This window comes from Lolium perenne, chromosome 4, assembly GCF_019359855.2.
Source record: "Lolium perenne isolate Kyuss_39 chromosome 4, Kyuss_2.0, whole genome shotgun sequence".
In the NCBI taxonomy this organism is placed as follows: domain Eukaryota; kingdom Viridiplantae; phylum Streptophyta; class Magnoliopsida; order Poales; family Poaceae; genus Lolium; species Lolium perenne.
This window is the reverse complement of record NC_067247.2, coordinates 351,722,355-351,734,491: the sequence shown is the minus strand read 5'-3', so window position 1 is coordinate 351,734,491 and position 12,137 is coordinate 351,722,355. Positions and strand designations below refer to the sequence as shown.

Sequence of the window (12,137 nt, the reverse complement as noted above, 5' to 3'; positions counted from 1 at the left end):
GCCAGGTAAGTCCAGTTAAGTTTTTCCCTCCTCTTTTCAATTCCTGTTTCCTTTTCTGTTTTTATTTCTTGTTGATTCAAATTCTGTTTTCAATTTTCCCATTTGAATTCATATTTGAATTCTGTTATATTTGCAGGTGTTTTATATGTTAATTCCATTTTAATGTTGTGGGATGACTATCACATCATTATTCTGTTTGAAACAAGTATTTCACATTGGATTATATTACATACTAATGGTTGATTCAAAATAGCCATTAGGCATGATGTTATGTGATGTTATATCCCCATTTTAAATGTTATTTTCTTCTTTTGTATCCATCTGTTTGTATTGTTAGCTTTTGGTACTTTTTAACTCAAGGTATTTTAGGGGTTGTTCATAAGGCTTGGTTTCTATTTAAGATGGGATGACTTTTATATAATTTATGTGTGCCCAACTTATTAGGGTTTAATAGTTTCTATTTTAACCCCCTTCTGGGATTAACATTGACCTTATCCTTGAAAGTATCTGATATAAGTATTGATTCAATCATGATTTGATATTAATTATAAGGATAAGTGGTTGATAACCATCTATGAGTCTTAATTATAGAATTTAGCACTATGTTATTCTTAAGTTCCATATTTAAGCATGAGCTTTAATTAGTGAACAATTCTAGGGTTCTCATCATATTCACCTAATGACAATTGTTTTGAAACTCCTATGTGAACTAGGTCTATAGTTGTGATCACCCAAGTGATACATAACTAGGGTTTAGTCTCCCTATCCATTTTGAAATGGTTATTTCCTTAATTGTTTCTGTTCCCCTTTAATTACTAAGGACTTGAGAATTGGTTTTATCTTATACCAATAGATCTCTATTATTATTCCCAATTTATCATGAAAGTAACTACATTGGTTATAGTTCTTTTTATAGTTAACTTTGGTTATATGGATTAATGGTTTCTTCACCATATAAAGTATGGAGTGTTACTCTAAGGTTTTCTTAGTTCCTTCAATTGAGGAATAATTGGAATATAGATGTGACATGGTTCTACTGATGATTACCACGTGATTCACAAGCTAAGGTTGGAATATAAGCTTAGGGTTTCTTACTAGTTACCTCCCTATGATTTCATGTGGTGAATGATATCTGCTTATCCTATTAGGGTTTAACTTATCCTCACATATCTCAAGAGCATGATCATGGATTAGGCATGATCAACTTGTTCTTGATATCTCTACCTCAAGTTCTTAGGGTTTATGATCATCACTCAATTTATAATGATCAAGGTTTGGCTTCCTAAGGTATTTCTCATTAAATAGGTTTCTCACTTCCATGATCAAGCATTGTCTTGATCAACTAAGGTATAGTACTTCTAATTTACCTTCTTGAATGGGACTACTATGGTTGACTCATTAGTTTATATCCCAGGAGAATCTCTGAGATATTCACTTAGAGTTCTTCTCATGAATGATGATATACTCATCTGGGTATATGGATAGTTCTCTCCCTCAAATTCAAGTGTTGCCTCAACTAACTTGAGTGTAACATCATATCTTGAGCTCTCTTATATAGGAATGGTTATTCTAGGATTTATGGTGTACTCACAATATCTCAATAGGTATTAAGTCCAAAACTCCACTTGGCTATCTTGATTGAGTTAATCTCCTCCTTACTTTATCAATTCATGGATATGGTATTATTCCATGTGATAATAGGGTATCTTACCACTCCAAGATGCAATGGTTAATCTCCTAATACTTTAGTTCAAAGGTTGTCCTTTATTCTAAAATAGGTAAAGCTAGGATTAGTATGGTTGGGCTCTCTCATTTGGGAAGGTCTTTAATAATACTCTAGGGTTCCTCTTGAAGATGATGATTAGAATTACTTGGATGTATATCCAAGGTTTAGCTCAAGGTTTGTTATTGCCTCTCTAATAATTATTATAGAACTCTCACCTCTCTAGGTTTGATGTATAATAATATGGAATAGAGAAGGATATATACTTCTAGAGTTGATCCCCTTTTCTTGTTTCCAAGGTTGAAATAGAATGAATACCATGAGGTTCATGGTAGGATCAAGGATTAGTGTAAGACATGGAAAAGATAAGTCAAGAATGGTTTCTCCATCTTATTGTTACTTGATTTGCAATTGAATTGGTGTTCATATGTTATGACAAGGATTACCATACTATAATCTTTTATAAGATCAATCAATTGATCATTGAGGAAAGTGTTGTTGTGTTGATTATTAATTCCATTTGATCTAACCCCTTAGATCAAATCATCTCTACCCAAAACAAGGTTTTAACAAAGTCACATTGAGGTTTATAGCGCTTGTCTTGATGAGCTACTTCAATTCCACCAAGGTCAAGTGAAACTTCAGTTACTGTGACTGTTTTACTTTAAAGCGCGAAAATTCCCCAGATTTTCTATGCATGAATGCAATGCACACATATGTTTCCTCTATTTTTGTAACCCCATTACCTGGGATATTACAGGATACAGGATCTGCTAGCTCGGACGAGTTTTCGACCGGTGGAAAGTGAATACAGGGCCCTCTACTCGCGTTTTACGGGGCAGAAAAATAGGGGGTCTGCGGAGTTCGTAAACACGTGAAGTGAAAACTCGGAGTTCAGTTCACCGAACTCGTGTTTACGGGTCAGAAAAATCTTGCCACATAGCAGAATCCATAAAACAAGAACCGAAAAACTGAATTTGAAATGTCGCGGGGAAATTGGTCGATGATCATATATATATATATATACAGATGGATTTGATGCTTGATTGAGCATCAAAAGCTACATAATTCGAGAAATTAAACCTAAATTACTAAGTACACCGCTACTAATTTGAACCAAAATGCGGCCTAAATAATGGCCTATGTGCGGCGGTGCCGGTGGTGGCGGGCCGCGGGCGTCTCGGCGGCAAACGGCGTCGACGCTGGCGTTGAGGAGCTTCACTCCTCCTCGGCGTCAAGCTCGACTATCTCGAGCTTGACGCGGCGGACGCGCTCCTCCCAGCGGGCCGCCTCGTACTCGCGGCCGCCTCCTTCCGGCGGAAGCGAGCACCGGCCTTCGCCGCGGAGATGGCCTTCGTCTACGCGAGCACGGCGTCCTCCTCGCCGGAGCTGTGGACGTAGCCGCCCGCCGAGAAGGTGGGCAACCGCGCGGGGACGAGCTCGTCGTTGTCGGAGCTGTCGGCGATGGGGGGCCGCGGTGCGCGACCGGAGCCGCCAGACGACGACCCCTCGCCGCCGTTGGTGTACCTCGCCAGCTTCCCTGGGGGCGTGAGCCCCAGTTCGTCCACTGACGGGCGCAGTGCTTGCGCGCGCCCTCCGACCGGTTCCACTTCCGACGTTCCGCGTCGGTTCGGAACAAAGTGGGACGCGGAGGCGAGTCCCCGCCGCCCAATCCGGCGCCGCGGCCTACTGAGCCGCCACGGGAGGCCATCGCGCCGCTTAGGAGGGTGGATGGGTGGTTGCGGCCTGCTCGATTGCTCACCAGAATACGTGGGAGGCGGCGGCGGAGGGAGTGGAAGCGACGGAGGGGAGTAGGGTTTGAAAACCGAACTCCCCTCCGTGGCCGTTTTAATATTGGGCGACCGCGTAGTTTCTCGGGGGACCGAACTCGTTATATGGGCCAGGCCGCGAGTTCGGGCTCCGTTTTGGCCCAGTTTCGGCCCGAACCCGTATTATCGCCAGAGTTTTTTTAGTTTCCGTCTCTTTTACGGGTTGCGCTAAAGATGCTCTAACTCTCTAAGAGCTGGACGCCAGAGCCACACCCACGTATCCCCTTATCTCAGCCTGATAAAACAGCCAAATTGAGCGTTTCTCTGAGGCTAACTTTTAAGCCCCTTTAAACATCATACGATGCAACAATTTGATGCAACAATTTGATACGGGCAAGTCCACCAAACTGCCAATTTTTGACCCAGTAAGAACAAATAAAGGTTTCACGAGCAACCAATCCGTTCTTCAGGTACACTCGTGTACGCCTTCCTGGTTAATTAATTTTATTAACGTTTAGATGTGCCTAATAAGATGAATAAGTGCTTGTATAGTCGCTTTGTTCTAAATTAGTTGTCACATTTTTTATTGAATTTCACTTTTTTTACTTTGTAGTTATGCATTTTCGACACATATTACCTTATTTAGTGAAACTGCTATCATAATATTTTAATTATTACTATTATATAGGGCATGCGTCATACAACGATGCGGCGCAACAAAATGTGTAAATATTGGAGCACCTGACACCTTGCCCAACGTAAATAATCTCGAGTATCTTGAGACATGGAAACCAACGTAGGGCCAATTTGGAACAAAGGAAAAACATATGAATTTTGGAGATATGATTTATATAGAAAAATTCCAATGGCATCGTTTGAAACAAAGGAAAAAAATTCACGATTCCTTTGAAATTCGTGTGCGATAGGCTATTCCGTAGGAATTTTGGAGGAGTACTAACATGAGGTACCACCTTATGTTGACCTCATGTTTTCATCTCCTGGCCCTCGCGTCTAAGATTTCTGTGCTTTTCTTAATTATTTAACATTCAAATAACGGTTTTTGAAGTGTTCCTATAGAAATCTAGGATACATGGCATCCTAATTTTTATACTATAATTTTTCTATTCTTTCCATGGACCTGCTCCGTCTGATGTACTAGTACGGGAAAAGGTAGAGGTTGTTTTGTGACATGTACCGCAGCGAAATCACATCGCAATAGTTTTTTGTCTGTTCGTCCTCGCATTACCTACACACACAGGGAGGACCACACGATCCCGTGCAACCAAGAATCATTCGTTCGTAGTACAAAAGTATGCGTAAACTATCCGGCCCCTCGCGCCTCCAAGGGGACGTGACGCCACTCCAAACAGAAAAAAAAGGCCGCACTCATTAATCACCACTGACAACCGGGCCCCATGCCACCCCGGTCCCACGCGCCAGAGGAGTAACTGCTACCAACCCCGGATGTGGTCCCGGGACCAGATCAAATCGACAGCTGGGCCCACATCTTGCCTCACGGGACAAACAAACACGCCACAGTAGACGCCATTCCTCACCGGGCCCACATGTCATCCGGACGCGGCTCGAGTCTGGGTACGGACGGCTGGATGCGCGCCGATCGGACGGCCAGGAGCAGCCCGTGGGATATTATCGCGTCCACGAATAATATAAGGCTACGACGAGTCAACAAGAGTGAGGAAAATCACGGGGAAAAAAACTGCGGAGAAGAAGAGAGAGGAAGCGAGCGCTGCAGCAGCAGCAAGGTGAAGGTGAGATCTCCAATCCTTCCAGAAGCTTCCGGATTCGTCGACCCCTTCACCGATTCCCAGCCGCTGCAGATGCGCGCGGACTGCCTCTAGGTGGCGGCGGCGGAAGGGAGCTTCGTCAGACAAGGGGGCCTGCCTTCATACGTACGTACGGCTGGGGCCTTCGTCCGTGCGCGCGCAGCCAGTTCCTCGATCTACCGCCAGGTGAGCTCTCCCCGACGCTTCTAGATCCCTTCCGGGTGCTCATCGGTTGCATTGACTCGATTCGCGCTCGCGCCTGGGGGGTTTTTGTGGGGCTGCTCGACTCAGCTGCTAAAATTCAGCTCGATTTCGTCACTCCAAGTGACGCTGCCTGGTATCTCCAGCAATTTTTCTTCGTTTCATCTCGCTGAGTATTATAATGATTGGATTGGATTCGGTAGGTGCGCGCGCGCGCGTGCGTGGTCCGTCTCCACATGTGGGTGGATTAAGCGTCCCGAGTTTAATTCACTCTGATGCTTACTGCTTGTTAGTGCTAGTGCTTGCTTGCTTCGATTTCCTCATGGAAGTGCCCGCATCGCATCAAGCTTCATCGGCTGAGCCGCTGGATGGAACTGAATTAACTGCTAGCCTTGGGCCTTTTCTAGCTTTGTTAGTTCTAGATGCCTCTGACTGTATGCGACGGTGGAGGGGAATCCCATTGGATTGGATTTGTGTTGCTCTAATGAGTACCGGTTTACGGATTTCGACCTGCCTGTTTGTTCTTCATGGAAGTCCATAACCTCTTATCCTCAACCATTACTAGTATACCAGTCCATCTTCAACATCAATACAACTGGAATTGAGATATCTAATCAGAGAAACCACAATTATTGTGTTGTGTAAATGCGCGATGCATTTTTTTTTTGTGTAAGCCAAAATCACAGAAGTTGTTGCCTGCAGTTTCTTCATTGTCATTTGCTGGATTTGTTTTGAGTTCCTCATAAATGTAGTACTTAAGGCCAAGGTTTTTGAGTTGCCAGCCCTCCTGCTCGGTGATTAGTTGACGAAAGTTGCTGTATAGTCGCTGGGTAGTCACGAGTCGCCCTGATTTTGAGAAAACGACTTGGTGATTAGTCGGCGGCTATACAGCAACTAATCAGCAACTCAAAAACCTTACTTAACGCCATTTCTTTCTTTCTCAGTAAACAGCTCGCGTCTTTGTTAATTTTGCATTGTCTAATATCTTACTCTACCTTCAACAGTTCTATCTGGTAGGACTAGAAGAATCTCTCCGGAGAAGTTGCTGCCCTTTGTTGTTCAGTACGTTTGCCTCAATTTTTGAATTCTGGAGAAGAGCTGCATCTGTTCACTGTCAAGATGTCCATTGAAGAAAGGAAATTAAATTTGATAAACAAGACCACTGCATTAAATCCTAATGCGGTGGAGTTTGTTCCTTCATGCCTTAGATCTGTGAGCGATGCTTCAAACAGATCCGACACAACCAAGATTCTTGTCTCAGGGTCCTCGAAGGATACCAGTGCAGACAAACCAGAGTCCGCTGTACCAAGTAACCCTGATGAAGAAGCACATCGGTACTGGCAAGACCAGCTTCCAGATGATATTACCCCTGATTTCAACGTTCTTGGACAAGATGAGACTCCTGGACATGACAGTCTTTCACTCACGGGCTTGTCAATGAATGATGGATTTGCTTCTTCATTATTTTCTCCAAACCACACACCGAGAATGCAGCACCATGCTTCTCCTTTCGTTAGGGACGCACTAGGTGTGCGAGCAAAGATTGAATTTCCTGGCCTGGAACAGCCACAAGGCACTATTATGAGTCCAACTGCAAGTACTATGAGCCCAACTGCTGCTCCCTGGGTAAAGACAGTAAGAAATGGTGGACAATATGGTGGTGCAAACAGAAGGGATGCTAGTCACTACAATGGAGATTCGAGCATTGGTACATTTATTTATGAGTGTAATTTTCTTTAAGGAAGGTGATTCTATAAACGCTAACCTTTCCCTTTGGAATTCAGGACCCCCACTGCAGTCTGATGCTTATTACAGAAACCGACGTAGCTTTAGGTCAACTATGGACATCATGACTCAGCTGGAGGTCTGTCTTCATTAATCCATCATCCAAATCATCTCTTCTTTTTAAATTTCTATCTTCCCAAGGCTCCTACTGTCCCTGTGCCTGGGTTCACAAGAATCAGTAAAAAAAGGAACTTGCTGTGGCTCTAACCAGGTGCCTATTTTCACATTTGTAAGGCTAACTAATGTGTTTTCATATAGTAGCAACAAATTGGGTCATAGTTATCTGTTAGCCAGACCCAGTCGCACCCACAAGTGTGACAAGGTTTGGCAACAAATTTTGTGCCACAGGTTTGGCGAAGAACCAAACACTGGTCTAAGAAAGTTAAGCATGCCTAACTCATGTGAGGCGAGTTGTGGCAAGTAATTATGCACCATCTTACTACAGAAACTAGCCTGCCATGGTATCTCTACTGAACTATGTACTTAAAACGAGTACTCCGTATATTATATGAGACTCTACCTACTGTATGAATCATTTGAGTAGTGATGTGAAACCTAAGTATAAACTTGGCAAATTCCTTATGTTGCCCTAATTTGGAACCGCTAGACACTTTCTCTTGGTATACAGGACTACATGCCACTGGTAAAAAATATGCACGTTGTTAGACAGGTAATTATCAGTGCTAGATACGCTACTGTGCAACTGATGTACTACCTCCATCCCAAGGCTTAAGGCTTTTTTTTTTTGAAAAGTCAAACCAAGTAAAGTTTGACCAAATTTTTAGAAGAATCTATTAATAAATATGATATTTTGTAGATACCATATGAAAATATATTTCATTACCTATCTAATAAAATTGATTTTGTATTTTGCATGTTAATGATTGTTGATAAAAACTTGGTCAAACTCGACATGGTTTGACTTTCTAAAATAAATATAGGCCTTAAGCCTTGGGATGGAGGTAGTATCAGTCTCAGTGAGGGATGTTTTGGTGATTCTTCTAATATCACTTGCTTGCATTTTCATTGGACTTTCTATGAAGCCCAGAAAACTAGAACAACTTCTATTAATAGTGATTATGACAAATCACGCTGATTATCTGTGGAACAAGTACATGATAGAAACTGACTTGTAAATCATATCGTATATTCATTATCAATGTGTTAATTCTCTGTTGTAGGCATCATGATCTATTAGTTCAGATCAATCAAATTATTTTATACCCTAGAATGTACCAAACATAATTTCATTGATTATTATGAAGCTAATCTCCTGAAAAAAAATCTCCTATTTTATTCACTACAATATAATGAAACCTTGGCTCACATATATGCTTCCTGACCTAACAGCCATATTGATGCCAAATTAGTTATCTAATCTGTCCGTCGGTCAACAAAACTCATACTACCTCTGTTTCAAGGAATAAGGCGTCCTCGTTTTACGCTTTTTGTTTGACCAAGAATTACTTCAAATAGATAAACATTGTTTGTATGAAATTAGTATCATTAAAAATTTCTTTTCAATACGAATCCAACGATACTAATTACATATAATATAATCAAGATTTTGTTGCTCAATTTTTATGGTCAAAGTTTTTCTTGGAATACGCGTGCGCCTTATTCCTTGAAACGGAGGTACTCCCTCCGGTTTATATTAATTGACTCTAATATGAATGTATCTAGACACATTTTAGTTCTAGATACATCCATATTAAAGTCAATTAATATGAATCGGAGGGAGTAGTATGTTTTAATTCACTCTGGAATATTCATCTGCATAGAGATCTGCTTTAAAGACTTTTTTTTAATACTATCATTTGTTTCATAGCAGAATAAAGTTGATGGACGACTCAATCAGAATCTCAGGTCACTGTCATTTGGACATTCAAGTCCTCCATCACCAGTATCATATACTCAAAATGGTCTTGTGAACTATAACAAAGAGGCCTTTGGTCTGCCGCCAAACAGTACATATAGATCTCATTCAGCTATATTCACAGATGATATGGTTTCACCTTCAGCTGGCCGGGAACGTTTATCCCTAGATTCTCCAAGAGGGAGGTACAAGACAACTAATTTGCCTGTTCTTGGTCTTGGTTCAAGCAGAGGTTCTCAGATGTTGGGTGGCTCATACAATGGTAATCATGGTATGGTCTCAAACAATACACTGCAAAACGCTGCTGGAGTTCAAACAGGACCAACTTGGCTCGAAACAGATGCTACGGGTAGTGTTGTTGAATTATGCTACATGTTTTTTTCATGAACCTGTTGTATCTTGCATGCCTAGTTGCCTTATTGTTTGAATCTTCTTATGACAGCGAGCATGTTTTCGGAAAAGGATGACATTCATGATTTTGCAAGTCTAAGACATGCACTTCTTGAACAGGTAGATATATTACATTTTTGGTAGAAGATATAGAGACACTAGATTATTGAAATTGAGCCAAAATTGTGGTGCATGCTTTTTTATTTTCAATAGCATAGCTTTTTTTTAATCTGTAAAGAGAATATATATGGTAATGTTAAGTTAGTAAAAGTAGAGTCATTGTGAAGTACTAAAATAATTCACATAATTCAATTATGTCACAATTTTTCATTACTAGCATCTTCTGTTATACTGTAGCATAAGATGATGATTGTCACTTAGCATTTAGTGTCAGTTGCAAAAACCTAGACGTGGAAATTATAGTTGCTCATGGTTGGTAGAATGAAATCACTCCCCACTAAATTACATTACGTTGTAACTTGATATATGACAATACAAGAATTCTTTGTAATGGGATCTCGAGCATGCTACATTGAGTTATAGACTAGTTATATTTTATATGGATCAATTCGCTGTAAGTATTAACTTTTGTTTTATGTTTCCTGGCAGTACGTGAATCTTAAATACCCTGATTTTGGCGTTCATTTATGCGCCAGCTCATTAGTAGCCTCTGAAAATACCGTTTGAATTGTGCGTATTGTTTTTTCGACTCCTGGTTATGTTTGCTCACAGTGCTGCCATCCACTGAAAATTTTAGCAGGATAGGCAAGCTTTTCTAACTGGTGGCAATCCTTTAGCAAAGGAACTAAATATTAAGGAGCTATACTCTATCCAAAGCAGATTAGATCAGGAGAAGGCTAGAGAAACTTTATATCAGCAGAGGTCAGCACCAATTTCTCCATGATGTTATCGCTTATTAATTGATCGTCATGTTATATATATTCTTATGATGTTACTCCCGCCGTCCCTATGCATGTGACATCCTTGTTTTTCGTGTTTTAACTTTGACCGCTAATTTGACAAATAATACATGTGTCACGTGTTATAAAAACTAAACCATTAGAAACTTTATTCGAATACAAATTCAATGCTATAAATTTGGTAACATATGATCTACTCCCTCCGTCTATAAAAGGATGTCGAATATTTATCTAAATTTGGATGTATCTATACACTAAAAAAATGTCTAGATACGTCTAAATTTAAACAAACTTGCGACATTCTTGTATGGACAGAGGTAGTATATTTTGCTTGTCAAACTCAGACTTCGAAATAAATGGGGATGGAGTGAGTATCGTTGTATAATGAACATATCTACACATACAAACTGTTCTGTTTGTAGTTTTGCACAATTCAAACTTCAAATGCCACACCAGGCTTTCTTGGTGAGCATGCAGTGGCTGGGCTTTTTATCCAAGATTACACTAGAACTCTATTTCGAGAGAACGCAAAAGCTTGCATCTCAATATATTTAACATTAGAAGATTATATTCTTAAACCATGATCTATTTGCATGTATTTTTTTATTTATAAAACTTATTTGAGATAAGAACTGTGCTCAGATACCGTCAACATAGTATGTTCATTATAGGGAAATACTATAATTCAACCTGTACAGATAGTTCGCATTGGTGTTTAAGATCTTGAAATTCAACAGTTAGTGGCCAGATAGATTGTGTACCTTTACCCCATTAAGGAGTATTACTATGTACCTCCTTTTGAGGTAGCGCTGTAGCTTCATACTGTTACTTAATAAATCAGGACCAATCGCTGCCCATGTATCTGGTAGTTCAGTACCCCACAAATGGATAAACCCTGATGCTCTGTTGTGCCATAATCCTCACAGCATGATCTATCTGTTCAAGAATGCTAAAAGAATTGTACACAAAAACTAATGCATTTGCCTGCTTTCACCAGATTCCAAATGCCAGAGTTGCAAGGTCTCATCCAGGAGCAGAATCCCCCCATCGACCTTTGTGGTCTTCATGCAAGCGAGGCGATGCAAGTCCTGAACTATGAACTCAACAACCGGAGGAAGATTGCTCGCTCCACCGGCCGCAGACTCCAAGCCATCATAATTGCAAGCGCCCGGACCCCTGCAAGGATGACCGCTGCTGTGGAGCAGTACCTGATGGAGCACGGCCTTCAGTACACGCAGGCGCAACCAGGCATCTTCCGCGTCCTGCTGCAGTGAAGTACTAGCAAGATGTCGGCAGGCTCTAGATGTTTGTTGGACACGATCTGATGAAAGAAAGAAAAGACAAAAAAATGACCTGTACTTCTGTATATGGCAGAGATGAGTAGCAGAATAGAAAATGATACAGCAACAATAGTTGGTTGTAATGTCGGTATATCAAGTTTTTTGTCAGCAAATATGTTGTAAAATTTGCGGAATTAGGTGATATGTTCTTTCACATTGATTGTGGAAGTGTTGCATCTCATTCTATGGCGGTGTTGAACTATGTGTCTGCGTTATGACTTATGACCAGCTGACGACCTGCAGGGTTTTTGTGTAGCTGCCCACAAATTTTCCGGACCGAAGAAGGTCAATTCCCTGACGTCGTTCTCCGGTTCTGCTTTGGGCCTCGTTCAGTTAGCCACAGCCTGGC

The 12,137-nt window shown here is 41.1% G+C and overlaps 1 protein-coding gene across 5 annotated transcripts; it reads left to right on the top strand.

Annotated features, from left to right (window-relative positions):
• The first annotated feature begins 5,156 nt into the window (after positions 1-5,156).
• On the top strand, positions 5,157-11,969 carry LOC127301380 (polyadenylate-binding protein-interacting protein 7). Of its 5 annotated transcripts, none has more exons than XM_051331612.2 (8): positions 5,157-5,261; positions 5,331-5,462; positions 6,482-7,185; positions 7,262-7,341; positions 9,094-9,487; positions 9,581-9,648; positions 10,289-10,410; positions 11,446-11,969. In XM_051331612.2, the coding sequence occupies exons 3-8, from the start codon at positions 6,597-6,599 to the stop codon at positions 11,720-11,722; spliced, it is 1,530 nt and encodes a 509-aa protein (XP_051187572.1). In that variant the 5' UTR covers positions 5,157-5,261; positions 5,331-5,462; positions 6,482-6,596; the 3' UTR covers positions 11,723-11,969. The 5 variants fall into 5 exon arrangements, with proteins under 5 accessions (XP_051187572.1, XP_051187569.1, XP_051187571.1 ...); XM_051331609.2 differs by having other exon boundaries at positions 10,286-10,410; XM_051331611.2 differs by having other exon boundaries at positions 9,091-9,487.
• The last annotated feature ends 168 nt before the right edge of the window (positions 11,970-12,137 follow it).